Below are 22,204 nucleotides of genomic sequence, written 5' to 3'. Positions count from 1 at the left end.
TGCGGGGTATGCTTTAACAGTCGATTTAACGACTATTAACAGTATCAAATGTTACAAATACTGATCAAAATACATAACAAATCGGGGCGTTAAGAAAAAAGTATGTACAACAGGTCTTCAGTAACAGGAATACAACAGGAATCCAAACGTATAAAGGAGATGTTGACAATTTAACGTGCGCCAGATGATGTTGCAATCTGAACAACATTCAGACTTTGATCGGTTTGTATCCATGTGATGAATCTTGACAATGATTTGCACGACACGCCGGGGTGCAGGAAGCATAATGTATTTCGTCATTTTTCATTCACCTGGTGTGAGACATCACATGTACGCACATATTGCCGTTGTATAAACAAGTTTGTTGTATATTCACCGATAAATCACTTCCACATTATTTTGATCTATGAGTAGATAAGCAATAGATATATGTGATGTTAATATTGTTGATGTATCTATTTACATGTATAAGAATTGAATTCATCTCTGCTTTGCTTTCATTTTCTGTGTGAGATATCAACCGTATCTCACCTCGAGAATGCTTAATAATTTTTAAGTTTAAACAATATACAGCCGTATTTAAATTATGCTGAATTCCTGAATACGGAACACCTATGGATATATACGACTAAAAAATATCCATTTTCATGTGAAATCAGAAACAATAGCTGAATCGATTGTTCACGAATCACTAAAATGTTAGCGGTTTTCGGATAGATAATTCCCGCCAATATCCAAGAGAGTGCAGAGATCAGTCTTCAGCTGATTATCTTTCACATATTCTTTTCACTCCAGCATGAGAACACCTGAATCATCAAACCTCATGCCAACTTTGGCATCTGCACTCACGACGTGAAACATTTTGAGTGCTACGTCGTTACTGAGATGTTATAATATATTGTAATGCGATCAAACTGAAATATTTACTATTGCATCAGTCTTGCACAATGCGAGGATGTTTTCACAAGATGAAAATTTAGTAATGGAAAACACTCGCTACACAAGGGCGGATCCAGTGAGAGTGAAGGTGAGTGGTTTGGGTTCAGTGAGAATGAGACCACCCACCCACCCCACACACCCAATGAAAACTTGAAAATGGTTTAAGTCCATATTCCACATGAAGATTTTTCTGTGCCTCGGCGGAGCCATAGACAGGGGGGTGAGCGGGAATCCCCCATCCCACATCTTCACCTTTCATATTCCTGGATCCGTCCATGTCGTATGTAGAGGACATCGCCTGGAGTGAATCACTGCAGTAGGGGAGGCAACTCGGGAAGTCTTGCTACCTGGTGGCCATATGATTTTAAACGCGTACTGATCAGATCTGGGTTGACCCAGGTCATGGCGTGGAGAGGAGGTCAGCTCTGTGGCTATGTAAACACACTTCACTTGAGCCTATTACTACAGATGATATATCATTCGTGTAATGTAACTGTCAAACAGTGATTACCCAGCTGTTCACATCTACCCTTGTACTCAATATATGACTGAGTGCGCGGCAGTATATATCTGTGCAGAGACTAACAATCAGTTTGCGAAAGGGAACGTTTGTAGGTGCTCAAGTTTGTTTAGTGAGTGAGAGTACGGTATAGACTGTGTGTGTCTTCCTGGTTGGTTTGTCTGCTCCATATCTGTACTCAGGGCTTTCACTGATTGTTTTAAATCTGTTTGGTTTGTCTACTCCATATCTGTACACAGGGGATTCACTGATTGTTTTAAATCTGTTTGGTTTGTCTGCACTACAAAAGTATATGGGCAATTGAAGAAAGTAGTATCTGTCTGGAGAATCTCCCATTACTCTCCCTAGTCTTCTTTTCTCTCTCTCCCCTTCTCTCTCTCTCACACACACGCACACACACACACACACGCGCACACACACACAGACACACACGCAGAGTCATGCTATGATGGACACTGTTTATAGTTCAAGCCATACTCACTCGCCGCAACCTGATGTAAACGTTTTTATGATAACGTCTGTGTAAGGGGTAGCAAATCAGAATATACACTCATGACATCAGGTGATTTAAATTTGTTTACGACGATGTGTTATTGGATGTTTGGATGTTTCTATAGGAAACTCAAGTTTTTATTCGAAGTCATCATGCATTACCTACCCACTGAATAAACAAATACTATGCCTCTCTTTACTACCCACGGTTTTATTGTCGCAAAAGATATCCACATCCCACAGCTGGGTAAACAAGTTTTAAAATTCCTTGCCATGAAATGAGGTTTATTCAATAGCATAAACACACACAGTTGTTTAAGAGACATTTTACCATTTCTAGAGTCTGTGCACGTTCAGCACAAACCTGTTTCATTCTACCCACGCATGATCACTATGGTAACGCTATCCATCTGTCCCGGCAGCAGACCGGAACTGGAATTCGTGCATGACAGGGTTGGAGATGGAGCGATATATTGATCCGGGTACCACCATAACGAGGGGAGGAGGATCTAAATGCATGCCCGCGAACACCCGCATCCAATCAAACTCTCCCAGTGTGTACAGGTGTTATCCTTATTCATTATTTAAGATAAACACTTGTTCCTCCTTCTGTTAAAGACACTAGTTATTCCCCTTGTCACCTCGCGACTTGACATCGATTCGTGAGTAATTCAGTTTTAGCATGATAATAACAAATCGAACAGGGGAATATATTAGAAGGTAGCCGTACAACCCGGAGTTGGCCGAATTGTGAGTTGGTCGGGTGTGTGAAAGTACTGGACAGCGCTGTAGTGAGCTGGACAATGGGGGCACCGGACAACGTGTGCGTCAGATATGACTTCTACATCAACTCTGAGGTAAGACTTGCGTGCACCAAGGTAAAGGCTGCACGGGACTTGTATGTACAGAGCACCTAGATCAGACTATAGTGAATTGAGAGAGTAAAACACCTGGGGTTACATGTGCCCAGACAGTGATGTGACGTTACACTAGCTACGCTAAGGTCTCTGAATTACATGCATGTGACCATAATAGGTCCATACTCATCACGTCTTCTGTTTATATCTTCACCCAATATAACACGGAGATAAATGTAATTAGGAGAACACCCGTTGGTCATGCGTCTACACGAATAGCGACCAACGAAGGGTAGAAGTAAACGAAGGTAAACCGGCCGTGTATAGTGTTCCCATAGGTGCTTGCCGACTGGCAGTAACCAACTGCCAGTTAGCTAGACGTCTGATTCGACATCTTGTAGATGTGTCGTGATACACAGGCTCTTGTCACTCGGCATCCTGTACATGTATCATGATACAAATACTGCTGTAACTCGGCATCCTGTACATGTATCATGATACAAATACTGCTGTAACTCGGCATCCTGTACATGTATCATGATACAAACACTGCTGTAACTCGGCATCCTGTACATGTATCGTGATACAGATACTGCTGTAACTCGGCATCCTGTACATGTATCATCATACAAACACTGCTGTAACTCGGCATCCTGTACATGTATCATGATACACATACTGCTGTAACTCGGCATCCTGTACATGTATCGTGATACAAATACTGCTGTAACTCGGCATCCTGTACATGTATCATGATACAAATACTGCTGTAACTCGGCATCCTGTACATGTATCATGATACAAATATATGGAGCTTTGTCTGTTGCAAAGATTTTCAGCCTTTCAGAAACCACTACGATGAAGACTAAACTAGAATGTAGCTGCAGCAATAGCTCCGAGCAGGTTTTAGACATGCCAGTGATTCCCAGGGATACCGGCAGCTGCTCTGCAACTGCCCATTGCCAGAAGAAATATCAATAGTTATCACGAATTCAACATTAATCAGTCTATTGGAACTGTTTAGCCAGATGCAATAAAAACGAAAAACATATGTGCTTACTAAAATCTATAATTGCATAATGTGAATTCATCGTGTCGGTAGTGACGCTTTCATACTCGTCATCCTTCCCTCGGACTGAAGAGTCCCGCGGTAATGACGAACCCTGCAGGAACCGTGCAGTTGTTTCACGAAACTGTCATTAAATTAAGGATTCTAAGATGCTTCATTAAAGATCAAGGTGCTGACGTAGACAAGAACTAACTAGTGACGGGAAATGACAGACTATCTTTCCCAAGTTGTATTACATATGTAGTACTCGAATCTTGGAGAGAGAATTACCTAGTTAATATAACGAGGGAAAGATAATCTTGTGTTTCACCGTCACGGGTCGGTTATTGTTTTTACTATCCGTGTGAGTATTCTATGTGAGAAACAATAAAAGTAAAACAACAGTTTCTCTATTAGGAAACCCGCGATATGGGCAATCCCCTATCTCTATCCCTCCACCTCGATAACAAAGTAAAAAAAAAAACAAGCAAAAAAAACCCCAACCCCCCCCCCCCAAAAAAAAAACCCCAAAAAACAACCAAAAACAAAAAAAAACAAAAACAAAACAAAAACAAAAGAAAATCAAAGCTACGCTTCTTCACCAACGTCACGATGGATGTCAGTCTTTATTAAGTACAGTCTTGCCAAGCCTGGCTCCATAGCAGTCAGCTTCTGGGTTTTCAATTGCTTCATTCAGCTAACATCACTGGTGGAAGCATAACATTGAACAAAACTATTTCGACGGAAAAAAATAAAAAATATGAAAGCTCGACTCACAAATAAACAACTACACGACAGCTTCATTCCAACGCTCACGCCGGAAATAAAATGAACGCCCCGTAACAGTTAATAGTAAATGATGGTTAGGAATGATATATATAATACTAAATAGATTTAAGACAATTTTTAAACACACAATTGATTACTTCAACCATGTCTTGTATGCACTTTCAAATTTGATATGATAACATAGAATATTTATCATCTTATATTCATTTGGCACATATCATTGCAATAAAACGTCCGTATCTATTCTATCTTTTTCTGTCGGGTTCATGATAACCACGGTATGGCAAGGTCTCACTGATACTACCGATAAGTTGACTAAACATCGGCGTGTTATCTACTGGATATGGCTGATCACACGACTATGATATATATGAAAGACTGAATCTTCCACCCCCCACTGTTACATTAACCTATATATGGAGCTGGTGTGGGGTATGGACCGGGGTAAATTCAGTTTTGGAACCAGTTTCCCTTCGCTGTTGGACTTCGTATAAAAATGGGCATGTGTTACATACAACACCAAAGTTTTCAGATGAAAGAACTTCGATAAAAGATGTTGTTTGATCGGTTGGTTGTCACAGTAACGTGGCACTCAGCATTATTTCAGCTATATGGCGGCGGTCTGGAAGTAACCAAATTTGGACCAGACAATCCACAGTGTGTGCATCGATCCGATAAAATTTGGTAGTGAGGTAGCCATCATGTTAAAGCCCTCGCCCGTCACCCTGAAGACCCGGGTTCGATTCCCCACATGGGTACAATGTGTCAAGCCCATATCTGTTGTTCCCCCGCCGTGATATTGCTGGAATATTGCTAAAAGCAGCCTAAAACCAAACGCACCAGGTGTTATGGAGGAGTAATGCTCACCTATAAACAATATATGAATATATTCCTCTTAATTTACAATATGTATTCGACATTTGTGTATCTCCCCAAATCAAATGAAAGTCCAGACCTGTTACATCTGAATCGAGTCATGCATATTCTCAGGTGTTCAAGAATAACATACTTGTCTACATTTAACAGTGCTTTAAAGTGCTTTTGATAGAAGGAATCAGATAAACTGTTGACAGAACCATGATTGTAGTAGGTTGTCAAATAATCCCTTTTTAAAAATGTGAATGATTATCGTCATATTTCCTACATCACCCATGTTCTACGTCTAGACTAAAGCCTACCTATAATGGCGATGTCCAACGTTTTGAAAAGCATCCATTTTAGTTTTGTAGGAATCATCAGCAAAACCATAACCAAAATTTTACATATGTGGGTAGTGTGGCTAACGAGATATTAGTCATCACAACGGGGTAATATTTCTTTAAAAAAATGGCAGAAAATGAAAAACGATGTGTCATTTGATATCTCTTGGATAATGGTATGTCCTCTGATTGGGGGGAGTCACTTTAACAAGCGATTGTAGCTTCACGTTGCCTTTGTATACACTGTACTAATCATAATTAATTTTGATTCTCACGTACCTCTACCTATCTCAAACACACACAATGTGTCTTGTATATTTTGGTTCCTTGTAGTGCATTTATTATTTATTATTTCGCGTTTTGGGAAGGGGCACCAAGAAAAAACGTCTAACAAAATGGGGATCGTGTTTCTGGAACACAGCAAAACTAATTTTTTAGGTTGACAGATAGCATGTTGGAAAGTGAACCATAAACCAGCTGTATTTGTATCATTTTCTAGACTACCTTTTGAACAGAATATTTCTGACATGAGTAGGCCATGTGGTACCAGAACCGTCCATTATGCAGCACAGGCGAGGCAGTCAGTGCTCATCCAAATACCGTAGCCAGTACCAATACTTGATGGTGTACAAAAGTTGGACATGTGCTCTGTGACATGCTACTAATACCATAACATTGCTTGTCGTTCTTTATCCGTTTTTAAAAGCCATTTCCACATTTCGCTGTAGTAACTGTACAATATGAGGTGGCCGATAACTCAGGACCATAACAGACTCTAGAAACAATCATACCATCAAATTTCTGTAATAAACCTCGACGTGCTGTATTTCTAACTTTCTTTTAATGCATGTACAGTGTCACAATAGCCTTCTTGCTCTGTTCATCAAGAGTATTTAGACAATTTTCGAGATACACGCTACAAAACTATATTTTTTTAAAGAAAATCACTGGTCATCAAATTCAGAACAAATTCTCAAACGTTTAAAGCAAATCACTGAATGTGTGTTGAATTATGTATGTATGCAGTGCTGTAAAGTTTAATAAGGTGGCAAGTGAGGCAACTCCCCCCCCCAAAAAAAAAAAAACCCAAAAAAACAACAACATAAAAAACCAAAAAAAAAAAACAACAACAAAAAAAACAAACAAAACAGCAACAACACACACACACACACACACAAAAACAAACAAAACAAAACAACAAAACAAACAATTGCCAAGTATCTGATATAACGATATAACCTGTTAATGTCCTGTCTGCGCCTTTGATCTTTCAGCGACGGATCTTAGCATTTATCAACATTGTAGTTGTTTCATGTAACTGCCATTGTATCAGCGAAGCCTACAGTTGCTTTATGACACTTCCATGTATTATCTGCCTTTGCAGATGTGTACTGATACTGCCATTGCCACGACACCTGTACCTTTGTCGTGAAACTACCATTGTATTTCTCGTTTGTATACTTATAGTTATAGTGGCTATAATGGCGTTTGTATTTTACACTGCTTGCGCCTATGTATTTCAGAATATATTGTTAGATCAGTGAAGCATTCAGTCAGTTGTACCTGTCGATGAAAGCCGTGCGAAAGGTCAGCCCTTTGCTAGAAACGTCTAGACTCTTCGCATGATGTCATGATTAGAATGTCTAGTTTTTAGAAGCTATGTTGCTGAAATATTGACTAAACTAAACGTTGAACATTACATCTCACCAACAAGCACACATCAGCTGACAGCCGAGAGTGTCCCACGCAAGGCATCTTCACTTCCTCCAACAAATCCAATGAATCTCTTACTGTTTGTCGGCATAATGTTGGTGAAATATTGACTAAACTAAACGTCGAACTTTACACCTCACCAAGAAACACTTAGCAGCTGACAGACGAGAGTGTCCCCCTCAAGACACCCATGCAGCGTGGCACCACTGGTCCGCGTCTTTGTTTTCTAGGTGTTTCACAGGTAGCCGACAGCATACTTTCACTGACAGCGCCTTCCACTGGGCGACTGTATCTTTCTTCTTTATTGGTGCATCGCAAATATCCAGCCTTGTGAAGCTAAGCGGGAGACACACTCAAACTAGAACAAAATAGTATAATTTCACCTGACAATGGGCAAGAAAAAGCTCAGAAGCAGTGTGCATAGAACATAGAAGGAATTGATATCCATTAATGTCTTGTCTTGTAGTTTATTTGCTATTGTATAATTATAAGTATGTCTTATAGTATCATTTTAAATCCAGAGATAAAATCTTCGTTTTTAGTGATTAAACGTGAACTTGAAATGGTACTAGTGTTACGAGGGTGTATTATCTGTAAATTGTATAATTGATTAAGTGATAATTATTATTGGGTCACAATGTTGACACTATCAAGACCAGAAGTCAATTCAACTAGTCAACACTAGTTTCCTCGACTTTTGAACAAACTGTATCTAAAATGTATACGGTTTTCTCTCTTGCACATGGCGTATGTGGAAGCTATATAATTGTGATGGAAGTGTAGTTAATACAAACGTGTTGTATGTACACCAATCGCTTCTAGTTACGTTTTGCGTGGGATACTGATAGATCAAATGCGTTATACATCCATGCCTACACACACTTCAGTACATAAGTTTACTTAGTTTGTCAAGGTAGAACCAAGGGAGAACTTAGGTCTTCACTTCAACTGACTAATCAGTTGTGAAAATCAAAGCTATGTAATTCCTTTCAGAATAAGTGTAAAAGTATACATTTCGAACAGTTTATAAGTTTAATTTGATTTCGACCACAGAACTCTTGCTTTATAGTGAAAAATGAGAAATCAGGAGAAGTTCAGCTGGAAAATGTTTGAATGGTTACAGCGAACTATCTCACGTGTGGAAACATTTCTAGCACAATGTACGCCATTTTGTGTTTGCTCACTAATGTAAATCAAGAACCTTCTCACTGTAAATATCGGCCACACAGCGAGCCATTCCATCATGAAATACTATCTACTGGAAGTTAACCTACAGAACATCGATATCCATCATCTCATGTCAACAAAGGCTAGTCAGTGTGAAACTACAAAGATCCACTGACATAACGTTAACTTTTCTATCATGTCCACAATTATGTGGGTTTGAGACAAACAAGTTATTGTTATCTAACCCTCAACACCGAGATCACAGAGATGTAGTGGCATATCTGACAGTGATGCTCTCCGCGTGGTGAGCACATCCTGCTCCACAGGTTGCTGTAGTGGCTGATGTTGAAGCAGGAGTCTGTTTGTCGAGGCGGCTGTCTGTCATGTCCTACAGTGGTAAAACCAGTCTGAGTCCACTCCCCTTCTCTGGTTAAATGGTGACACCCGTGGGGTAGTCGAGTATTGGGATTGTTCCCCTGCTTGAGTACTGGTTTGAACCATTCCTAAACACGACACCCCCCTCCCCCCACACTCTGCTGCTGCGTAGACGACACCAACTTCCCTATGCACGTGTGCAAGTGGCGAGGTTTCACTGACTGAATATAGTTTTACGGCGCTTCGAGCAATATTCCAGCAATATTACGGACACCACAAATTCATTGTACTTATGTCACAGTAATGTGGGGAATCAAACCCGGGTCTTCGGCGTAATGAGCAAACACTTTAACCACTAGGCTATTAGCGATTATTGAACACATATGGGATCTATCTATGAATGTGACAACTCCTCACAACAGTTAAAACCTTTCAATAAACATCTCATCCACTAGCTGCTGTGGGTCTTACTAACTGATCTTCTATCGACATGCGGGACTTACACATACTTTTATGTGCATACTTTTATAATGACTATAGATAGCTGCTGCCTGCTAACAAAGTGGCATTCAATAGCATCTCCTGAATACTGCACATTATGCCCCGTCTGTTGCAGAGACATCAATCATCTCGCCAATATGTCGAGGTTAGGGCACACATGTGGACGGCTTCACGCGCGACTCTGATACGTATCGGACTACAGTCCCACAACTGCTGATCTCACAATAAGTGTTTAACTTCACAAAGCGACGTTTAAGCCTCATCCGGATCGACGTACTGAAACGTGGTGTAATTTATGTGGTTTTATTCTTGGCTTAATTTATGTAGTTTTATTCTCGTCTGTGTAACACCAGGCTTTAGATTAGTCAGCTTTGTGCATTAACCAGGATCTTGCCAGAAGTCCCACGTGGAGGGTACCGCCCTTGTCATACCTATCACACGTCATATTAGTCTCATATAATCTTCCTGTACTTCTTTCCTATTAATTTATACATGATTGTAGAAACAAGCTATTTTTCTCCATATCCTTTTAATCTTTATATCATTTCCCAGTGTCTGTATAATTCACGTAACGTTAATCCCAAGGCAATATAGTTGAATCCTCAACTGCTAATTGATGTGTATGACGCTGCCATGTAGGAGATTCTACCCACTCTAGTCTCTCTCTGTATGTACACGTTATTGATCATCACCATCACCAGCAGGTGTAACACTTTGTCTGCCATGGTGACGGACGGACGCTGTGTGTAGAGACTGGGACCCACCCTGGCCACGACTGACCCCCCCCCTCACAGATGTGGACCTAACAAGGCAGTGGTAACCCTTGGATACTGATTATTCCGCGTAGTAAGTCTATTCGGCCAGCCGGAACGAATCTATTCATGCATGTATCATGGCCGCCTAGGCATGTATTCAACTCATTGACCTTGTGAGGGATGTAGTCTTCTCTGAGTGCATGGTCATCGTATTTTCGAACTTCCTACACGTGTCCTGGACTCTCCTCTTGACCAGTATAGACATTCTTCTCACCTCGGAAAGTGTTTACAACAATCCATTGAAGAGGACAGACACTGTGTGTCGACCTGACCCATATTTCGTTTCGTGTTGTTTTACGGAGGCAGATTATCTAGTGAGAGGAAAAATGTCTGTACGGCGGTGATCCTTTCACCACCCACTCAGTACTGGTCCAGACGGCCCCCGATACCACTCGTGTAGGAGAGTATAGTGGTCATTGCCTGGACACAAACCCATCACCATGCTGACCGCCGCTCTCATTTGGTTCTACTTTCGTGACCTGGCCAACTACCTGTTGGACTGTGCCGAGTTGCGCCACCAGGTAAGACCAGCTCGACTACCTCTTCCCCCTCCCAGCCTATATCCCCCTGCCCCTTCACGTGCATACATCCCCTCTCCCTCCCCATTGGCTTCAGCTGCAACCCAACAGAACGTGTCTCATCATCAGACACTGCATCAATAACGTATCCCATGATAACACTGTTGTCACTAGAGACATGTCTGCCTCATGGGGACAACCAACCTGTGTTGATTAACGTTGTAGTTTACCTGTATAAGAGATTTTTTCTGCAAATAGTTTCTTATGGCTGAAGGGAGATAACTGCGCCCAGCGACTGTGACTGACACATGTGTGACAATATCAATATCCCATGGATTTTCCACCATCACACGTCCGGTGACTCATCAGGTGTAAACTCATCCAGTCTGAAAGTTTATCACCTTTCTGAGGTCATTTAAATTGTGCTTTGTTTAATTGAACTAAATAGATGTACTTACAGGCATAACTGTGTCAATTTTAAACGTATGAGGAGCTGTTCCTGCATCAACCATTGTCCTTGTCTATTCTCTCACAAGAAATCAATTAATGTGTTTACAGAAACGTGTAAGGATGTAACTAACACAAACATATATATGTTCAGATAATATCTCTGTGTTGTTCTTGTGCAATAGTGTTTAGCAAAACGTTTATTTAATATCATGCCTGTACAGATATGCGAAACATCATTTTCATGTACATTCGTGTAAAAACAGAAATATTAAAAAAAATGTTATTCGTGTACAGAACTGTGAAAAACTGTTATTCATGTGCAGAGTTTTATGACCTTTACAGCACCACAACTACAGGACCGACAACACACCTCGACCGTTACAGCACCACATATAAGATCCACCGACAACATACTTCTATCGCAGAACTGTCACAGACACGACCCTTACAGCACCACATATAAGATCCACCGACAACATACTTCTATCGCAGAACTGTCACATACACGATCTTTACAGCACCACATCTACAGCACCAATACACCTCTATCACAGAACTGTCACAGAGACGACCTTTGCAGCACCACATATGGGTACAGCACCCGTGTGTTGAATGCCTGCCTGTGAGACTCTACCAAAATAATGTGACTATGTCAGTAGTCTGTATTCATGAGTTTATCCATGATGTAAGTAAGATATTAATATGGCACTGCTACACTGCTAAATGTCCGACTGATCGTGCCATCCCAATAACGTGGGGGTACAGCGTGTTTCCCTGTCATATTAACGGGATGTTGGCCTTCTGCGAGGAAGGACAACATATTCGCAACAGCTTGTTTTGTGATCATATTTGGTATTTGTGGTCGTATCTGGCCGGACACTTGACAGCATGACGAGGAACGTGTAGTTGCCGAGTAAAATACGCGTGTTCCGTGATGTACAGTAACTAGGTTAATACTAATTGTGTATTTCAATGTCTCGTGTGACTAAGAGATGAACATCTGATATCTTGTTATGTCAGTGTTTAACTACCACGTGTGACAGTTGCATATAAACTGTAATATACACTCACATCTAATAATTTGCGCGTGAAACAAGTTTCATTTTTTGGGGTTTACATAACGTAGCATTGCTGATATTTTCTGTACATATAGTAACATTGCTGATATTTCCTGTACATATAGTAACATTGCTGATATTTCCTGTACACATCGTAACATTGCTGGTATGTCCTGTACACATCGTAACATTGCTGGTATTTCCTGTACACATCGTAACATTGCTGGTATTTCCTGTACATATAGTAACATTGCTGATATTTTCTGTACACATCGTAACATTGCTGATATTTCCTGTACACATCGTAACATTGCTTGTATTTTCTGTCTATTTTAAAGGGTGAAAGGGTGACGAGAAAGTGTAGAACCTGGCAAATCTTCAATGTGAATATGCAGCCAACCTGATAATCTCATAGTGCTTGATTATTGATAATTGAATGTTCTTTAGTTGTTTTGTTGCTGTTGTTATTTTAAAGGTGATTGTCTCGTTACTGCATCAAGCTGACCCTTAAATCATGACAAACTGCATTTTCCTACTATCAAACGTCAAATCTCTGACGTTGTTGAGACTTTGGAAACACATAAAACATCCAAGGAAGACCATCAAGATGAAGCCACACATCCAGTGTTGCACAGACTAATATCTGCTGTCAGACTAGATGCCTACACTGGAAGCGCCACTTGTCTGTGCAGCTTGATGGTTCCATAGTGTCCACGGGATACATCATACATACACGGGTTGAGGGAGTGCAGCTGTACTGGAATCTTGAATAACGCATGCGGTTTTATAATTATTTATTATTAGCTTTATTTGATACGAACATTTGTGTTGACAACACAACTCTCCATAATATCTGATGGTGACATCTACACTGCATAGTCTTCTATAGAATTACTCGCATGACCAAGTTTTGGGATGCCAGTGAGAAATGAAGATAGAATTAATCTATTATTATACCATAGAGTATAGCATGTACTCGTTCCAGGCTGTGTTGACACTCTCAGGGGGAACACGTCGCGCTTAACTTCGCTTTCCAGAGCAGCTTTTGTCTTTGTTTGGACCACAGTTTTCTATAATTGAGAGAGGGCAAGACTACAGATGATGACATGATTTGAAATGTTATGAAATTATCCTACTTATGAAATGGCATTATATTATCCACAGAAATATGCACTCATCAATAATGTAAGTCATAATTTATTCCCACACATGGATTTTCTAATGTTATATGTTTTTGAGGTGTTGTCAGGTTTATGGTACCACATGAATCAAAAGAAAGTGTATGGTTTGGAATTTTCTTCTTTTCGTCGATGTGGAATACGACATTTGCACGAGTTAGTTTTGGTAATAATGTGTATTCTACGAGCACCAGCCCCACATGTATCTGTCAAACTTTTCACAGTCTTGCCTATCTTTATCATGTTTCCAACATGACATCTATTGCTACCAATCTATGTTTAAATAACCATGTCCCTTCAAATGATGGATGTCATTTTAACGCAAGATGTTATTTCTTCAGTGAACATTTACCATTCAGATCAACGTTATTTTCACCCTAATACCCAATACATAAAATGTACCGCTAGCAGCTTTAGCTATGTACTAAGCACTGTGTGAGAAAATAGACGACTACCCGTAGAAATGCTAGTGCTATTTATTTCACCGATAATGGAATCCACAAGCAGGTACGCTGCTCCCACCGATTGTAGGTAGCCGGGGATAATAAACAAAAGTGCACACACCATCACAACAGTCTGTCAATAGGACTGAACTCTGAATGAGGGCTATCGCTATATTAGATTGGCTATAAAACTTACACTATGTATGAGATGGGGCTATAGCGATCGCCGACAATACATTCCCTGCCGCTGTCCAGCTGTTTGGGTGGCAGGACTGGCATTATCTGAAGTCTCTATGTCCCAGGCCATGATTTAAATGACCTCTATATGGACCTGTGCGTTAACCATACTCCCTCCAGCCCTTGTACTGCCCTCGCAACAGCCAGCCACATATGTCATTTTCCTAAATGCCACAGTGATATCCTGTCCTCGACAACTATGTCGACTAACCTGTTGTCATTCAGTTATATATAGAAACTTCACGGTTTAACACTTCAGCAATTATGATTTTGATACACTTTTCAATTTCCGGGTAACTAGTTGGCCTTGTTTGGTAATATTGTCCCTGTATATTATGTCAGAGTGATGGGAGCGCCTGTGTAGACGATAAGGAGCGCCTGTGTGGACGTAGGGGAGAGTATCGGTGAGGGGCGGGGCTAGGGGCGTGGGGAGCCGGGCTTGACTGGCCACACACTACACATTATAGCCACACGGCTGCAGGTGACCGTCCACACAGGAGGACTACTGCACATCACACAGAACAACACAGGTAGGCGGTTCTATGTATATCTGAAACGCACCTTCACTATTAACTCCTCTGTTTGGTAATTGTTTCAATGCCTTAAACAAATAGGATGTATTTAATTCGTGACCTTGCATAGATTGTATGAGCCTGGGTCTCCAAACGCTCTCCGTGCAGGTGTATCAGCTTAAACAACGTTATTCTTATACTGCAGGTAAGTACATACTTGGGCTGTCGGGAACCCTTCCTGGGGGTGTCAGTAATCTTCTGGTACAATGATTTGAGGTTTGAGCGTTGCTATAAGGTTGTTATAAAGATGAACAGCCTTTTCATCTCGATGGTGGCAGAGCGCCATCACCTCTCTGTTCTTTTGTCAGACTGTACCTGTACCTGTGCTTTTGTCCATGTTATGTCAGACAATGCAGGAATCCTTGAATCTGTCTCCATATGTCTTCATGTTGTGTTCAATTACACTCCATGTGACGTCATCACTGACAGTCAATCATGCAGTCATATACTGTTTACTGTTAAAGCACTAATTTGTCTTTGGGTGGAAACTCCGAGGGATATGTGTGTCCATGTAACACACACACACACACACACACACACACACACACACACACACACACACACACACACACATAGACATATGTTCGCGTGCAGATATCTCGAAGTAATATTTATATGTGCTATACATCACATTACTCATTAATTTACACCACTTACACCACTTACCACCGTAACGATACACTAATGCTCATTACAGCATATGGCTCAGTTACTTCCGAACATGTAAGGCGATAAGACATCGCGCCTATATCTGTCACATTGTCACTTTGTACAGTCTCAGCCTCAGCCTCGGGGTTGTTCCTCACCCTAACACCAGACGATATTGGGCTATGGATTAAGCAACTCTGCGTCCTTCGTCATAAAAACAATTTAACACTGTGTACATGTTACACAGCCTGAACACGTAATGTCCATATCTCCAATATGTTGCATGTGCTATGCAAACTATGAACAAGGGGAATGTTGATGGAAAGTAGCATAGGCAGATATTTTACTTGACTGTATCCTGACAGCAGCACTATGACGGTGAGGGCGGGGCACACTGGCACTGCATATCCATATTCTATTACTCAGTTGCAACGATGTGAACAGGCATGTACAAAGCACTCATGATGTGAGTCAGACCAACCCTCCCACCATAGATCCGGTAATGCCCGTCTAGTACCCTCCACCGACCCCTTTCCTACTTTCCCAGGCAACATACCCGATTTGTGCCCACAAAAACATTTCCATACAACTTGTAAATCAATTAAAGTTTAATGTTTGCCGTCTTTGCGAAGTGTGACACGGGCATGGCCTTAAGCATGTTCCCAGTAGCTGCTTGTATGTATCACTTACTGCGTTAACTCTGTCATTCACGCTTGTCAATAACGCGTTGTCCTGTCATGCGTATAGTCAAGGTAACACCAGGACATGGACTGAAAACGGTTCAGTTTACAAGATGGCCATGACTTCTTTCTGGAGATGACACCTTGTCATAGGCAGCAGACTCATGTGTCAACAGTAATAGACACCTGTGTTTGAGTGATGTATTGTTTGTTTGTTGGCGTTTTTTTAAAATCTGAATATTGTTGTTTATTGTGATACTTAACACCAAGCTGTAGCCCGTTTTTACTGAACACCTCAGACACGTAACATGTTGGCTGTATGACTTGTTCCTACGCCGGAGTGATGAACATCCAGAGCGTGGAACAACGTTCATGGTTGGTGCAGGCAGATTTCAAGCGTGAGTTAAAGCCGGTGCTGACTACAGGTCATCGATACTTCCTTCTGTGCACTCCCCAAGCATTATGAAGTCATGCTATTCTGGTGTCTACTATGGAGTATGTGCGAAGAAACAGTGAACTCCAAAGTGTCACCTTTCTAATGTGTTTCAGTGTACACCATAACGTGTTTATTATGCACTGACTCACACACAACTGCAACCTGCTTGTCATCATTACCACATCACCTTACTTATCTAGGCGAACCAATTTGTTCTGTGAGAAGCGGGGGAAAAACAAATTCCCTACCTGTCTTTGAAACAGACGTTGGTGGCAAATGAGGTGTTTTCACGAAATGTTATCGGATGCCAAACACCTTGGGAATTGACGTATCGTTAAGATGGTCCCAAATCGATCTGCATGTTGATGGGATTCACAAGAAGAGTGACGTGCTATCCAAGAGAAATTACAGTAATTGGATTTAATGACCATTACGCCATTACATTGCAGTAGCAACAGCAGCCATGACGGTGTATCTACCTCTCGCATGTCACTGGCATATCCTCATCTTCTTCTAGCTCAAAGACAAATGCAATCTTATCATTGAATATCTGTCAAAACAGGTTCTGTCGGGGCCTTTCTTGGAGCTGAAACTTGAATTTGTTGCACTGGCGTTTCATACTGAGAACATTATTGCGATTTGTTGTTGGTTAAGAGTACCCCCAGTTCCACCTAACACGACCCTAGCTCCCTTATCGGGAGTGAAGGGGGCGCACAGTGAAGGAGGGCCGAGCGAGGCCTACAGACCTACTGATGTTTACATAACCTTCTGAAATACATATGGGTGTTTTATCTCACGTATGCTTAGTCATCCACTCGGCAGACAAAAACTTTGAGGCCAATAATACTTTCATGATCCAGCAGGGATTCAGTCGGGGATTTGTTGGTACCAACAACTGTCAACTTCTAACAACGTGTACATAATCACCAAGAATTAGAGCATAAAGCGTGAATATCAGCTATCACGCCTCTGCCTCCCTCCTACCCCAGCCCCACCACCGTCTTCACCCCACCCTAGGCCACCTGTGTGACGATCACTCTGTCCTGTGTGAACCCGGCAATCACTGCGCATGTCTCATGATAACGTAATTCCATTGAAAAGACAATGTGCAGCGCCACATGCCGGTGATATTGCCTGACTGCCCAACAGACACATACCATACATCACACATATAGATGAAAGTAAAATATTTATGAAGTAACCTCTCACTGATTCACACAACCATCCCCAAAGTTCAGCTGCAACATCGTGTTTAATTTATGAGGAAACCTGAATAGACGAGAGTGTCGAATGTCAATAGTGTCGCCCAACCTTCCCGACAAACACTGTACACGAGGACATACACCCTGCTCCCTTGTGTTGTGTCCACCACACTGTACACCAGAATATACACCCTGCTCCCTCGCGTTGTGTCTAACACACTGAACACTAGAACACACACCCTGATCCCTCGTGTCCAAAGCTCTGTACACCAGAGCCTACACAGAGGGCCCCAGTGCTCTGGCAAGCACAACCCACACCTGGTCTAAGATAAGGACAGTGTACGTGTGTAAAAGGGGCGGATTAAGGTTTGACTCGTTCTTTTGCAAGGAACTCGTTTCCATGTTTGAGAAGCATGTGGAAGAGTTAGTGAATAGGTATTGTCTCACGTCTCTTTTCGTAATATTCCTGCAATATTTTCATAAATGGACTTTAAACATCATACTCATGCGGAAAATTGAACTCGGGTCTCCATGAGACGAGATCATTCTTTACCCACAAAGCTAAACATATGCCAGTTACTTCAGGTTTCACCTTAATTTGGCATACGAACGTAGAAGGTACTAGGTGACAGATAAACATCCCATCAGGGGTTTGGTTTCTAACTTTATAGCATGGATCACTTCATACACGAAAGGCAATTGTTCGAGCACATTTTCAAGGTATGCTCCAACTCGTGAAGTATAAAGATTCACTCCATGTCATGACCCTTCACTTGGCCGCACACGCAGGGGGAGTGGAGGGGGAGAGGTAAAACATGCCTCAGGGGGTCCACATTAGACCTGCAGAACAAGGTAATCACTGATGAGCCATCAGTGTTCCTCGTGTTGCCATGGTAGTAGAATATTACTGTATTAGCTAAATTGCATCGTCATAAATTGTGATCAAATGCAGGATACTGCCCCTGGCAGCTTGACTGACTGTATCAAGCCAGTTATGGTTTGATTGAACACAGCATCACGCCTGGTACAGACATATGCACCGGCCAGTTAACTACCGCAGTAAACAAGATAATATATCACTGAACTCCACTGAATATATTGATATGTTTTTCCTCATCCCACGTTGTGTTGTCACGCCAGACTGAGGGTGGCGAATGGCGTATGGTGTGTAGAACCAGTAATCAATAACCCTAGAAGAACATTACATAATGACAATTTGTCATAATTATATACCTTAACAAATTTGAAATCCCTGAATAATTATAGCATGGTCTCCTATGTCAACTATACCACGTACTATTGCTTATGATAAACTTCATCATGACCGTCACACAAACCTTTGTTGTGCCACATCACCGCATCTCGGGGAATACAGACATAGTCGCACTATTTTTACTGAAAACTGAGACATTGTAAACCATCTCACTGAATTCACTGATCTACAGCAGTTCGATCCATACATTATCGAGGTGTATCTGATATCTCACGATTGAAGATCAGTTAACACAGTGAGACATTATTGAGGTGTACCTGATATCTCACGATTGAAGATCAGGTAATGCAGTGAGACATGTCACTGAGTTGAGAACTGTTTTCAAGAAATGACATTTGACGCCTGTGTTACCATTAGGTAACGGGATCGATAATCATGTGGATTAATATGGGTACAGGCGGACAGACGGACAGTGGTTGAAGCTTTGATTCTGTCATAGTGAGTCAACTATATGGACATATCACATGTTCATTGAATCTCGGCTGCGTCAGCAGCGTCGAGACCCCTTGTTCCGTTGGACTGAAGTGTAAATATCAACATCTTTCTAATGGTATGTGGGCGGTTGAATATATCGAGGCACCCATCATGCTTTTGGTAAAACATTGAAACAGCATGACACTGTGATGATCAATCGGAGCAGAGACGTGTTACAGGTGAATAAGTAATTGTGTGAGTGCTGGAGGCAGCACGGTGTAAGTCGTGGACATTCCTGCCGCGCCACTGTCAGAACATCGCCAAAATATCCATCAATGTGTCAATCACGTGTCCCCGGGGTCTGTTTGTTATCTGTACGTGAACCATGCAGAACACACCATAGTTGCAAATATTAAGACGAAGGGGAGACCACTCCGGTCATGTCGAGCTCAGAGGTGAGGGAACTATATGTTGTTGTTTTTCTCAAAAATTGGAAACCAGGGCTACGAATGATTACACTGGGAATGTTGTGGTTCTGCTTTAGCGTGTAGACACTCATGTATGTGAAAGAGGCTCAGATTGATGTATGTCGTTTGTGATTCAAGTGAGCTGACCCTCCCTTTCTATTGACCATGTCAGGTATATACTCAGCGGGTTTCCTGTGGCTGTCGACAAGCTCCTTATACCGGTGTAGGTATTGTGCGCCTGGACAACGGGGCACTGACTAGGCTCTGGAAGGGATGGATTAAAACTTCTGGTCATTCTTGTCGATGTCAATCTTATTGTGAAGCAGAGTACCAAACACGCTTTTACTTGTCCGCTCAGCACTGTGAGAATATCGATCCATACTTAATGTATTAAAATAGGTGTTAAGATAAATATCTTAATAAGTTAATGCAATCCTCAGACTATTTAAGAAGCAAAATGTGTTCGTGACTGGCACGGTAATGCTTAATAGTGAGGTGAGTGGAGAGACGCACCACACAATCTACAAGGCAAACAAATCCGCCCACAGCCTGCATGAATCTGGAAGGCTTCATTGACATCATCGGGCGCTGTACCCGTCACAGGACAGTAGGGCCATATTTGGGAAACCTGTCCTAAATAATATTTATAACAGACAATGACTGACGTTGTCATTAGGCTCTGTGTCATACAGATATATTATTAACCGCTCCTACCAGCAGTATTTTATTCACCCGTAAAATGTATTCAATAAGATCTGTTTTGAAAAGTTGAACTGTCGACGTGCGCAAGTGTGAAAAAATTCCTAAGTATGTTGAGCATATCCATATTACAATACCCGAGTCAAGTGCTACTCCTTAAAGCCAAATGGCACGTGAACAGAGAAGGTATTCTCCACTCTGAGATCAAACTACTAGCTGGTATTTTTGAAAGCCTAAGGAGGTCATGCGAGAGTCGTATAGGTGTGTCGGGTTATCGAGGTAGTAGCACCACACACGCATTCACAATCGTCGACACCACACGGGACAGACGTGTAAGTATTACATCGTAGATATCAGACATATATACATTATTAGAGGAATGTCTCATTCAAATATCGATCCATAAGGTAATCTACAGGTGTCTTCGTTTGAGACATCGTCATATTGTAAGGTGATCTTGCTCATACAGGTCTATAGCCATGACACTCTCCTGGTGCTCAGTTACAATCAAGTTTCAAATATTACCGGTTTCAGCTATTTGAATGTATTTGTGTGTTATGAATGTATAGCCTAAAAGTATTTGCTAATAATGCATTTACGAATTCAGAATGTAATTTGAAAGATTCATGGACTATTTTAAATTCAAGATGAAATTACTCAAATAGAACACATTCCTTACATTACGTTCCATTACGGAAATCTTCGTCATGCCGTTTGTGCTCCGGGTGAAAGGGGTGGCGCAGCCTAATCACGGAATCTAATCGGGTACTGGGACAGAAATGTATGTTAAAAACTAATGACTTTTTAAAGAGGTCATTTCTTTGTGGTAGCGCAATGCTTCTTTGTAGATGTATCTGAGTTCGTCTAATGAAGAAAAAACTCGTAGGACTGGTTTGAGATCTGTGTGGCGACAGGTGAAACTACTGACACACTCAGCGGGTGTTTATTAACTCAATATTAACTTTCTACCTGGGCCATGACAAACGCTGATGTGTCATGCCATCGGTTAGACAGGTATTTGTTTAATAAAAAAAAGACGTCGCCCATCATCAACCAAGATTCATTGACCTGAATATGCATTCAGTACCATGACAAAGGTTCTAAGATCGTGCTAAAACTCTGGATTAGCTTGCACCCAGAACACAACACCTAATCCTGCCTTATGTCACCTCACTGGCTACCAAGTACATGTAGCAGGGTTAGATAATTCAAATCGTCCATAAAAAGCCTTGTGTTCTGTTATATTTAAACTTGAACCCCGCACGCGGGTTAAGTAAAGGCGTCTGTCTCTATGGAAACAGGGCTCTCATAATTTACCTGTTATACAGCAAATAGAGAAACCAGGTCGGTGTGAGATGGTAAAATCCATTGCAAATACATTAGGTCCCGGAAACTTTCGTATGATTACAAATGCACCGGCTAGACTTTAAAGGTAGGACAGTGACGTGTGCAGCACTGTTCATGTTATTAGACATCCACTCAATCTTGACGAAGGTAGGACTGATGTAGTGACC

General features: G+C 41.5%; 1 protein-coding gene across 6 annotated transcripts in view; it reads left to right on the top strand.

Moving 5' to 3' along the window:
- The first annotated feature begins 2,671 nt into the window (after positions 1-2,671).
- LOC137281503 (microtubule-actin cross-linking factor 1, isoforms 1/2/3/4-like) overlaps positions 2,672-22,204 on the top strand; it is a 31,698-nt gene continuing 12,165 nt past the window's right edge. For 2 of the 6 annotated variants that reach the window (XM_067812764.1, XM_067812763.1), the window contains exon 1: positions 10,210-10,936. In XM_067812764.1, the coding sequence (XP_067668865.1) occupies positions 10,856-10,936 (81 nt within the window). In that variant the 5' untranslated portion in view covers positions 10,210-10,855. Of the gene's footprint in view, positions 2,809-9,765; positions 9,889-10,209; positions 10,937-14,524; positions 14,830-22,204 lie in introns of those variants that run through there. The other 4 variants (XM_067812762.1, XM_067812765.1, XM_067812768.1 and 1 more) reach the window with 4 other exon arrangements.

This window comes from Haliotis asinina, chromosome 4 (genome assembly GCF_037392515.1).
Source record: "Haliotis asinina isolate JCU_RB_2024 chromosome 4, JCU_Hal_asi_v2, whole genome shotgun sequence".
Taxonomy (NCBI): domain Eukaryota; kingdom Metazoa; phylum Mollusca; class Gastropoda; order Lepetellida; family Haliotidae; genus Haliotis; species Haliotis asinina.
This window is presented reverse-complemented; position numbering and strand designations above follow the sequence as displayed.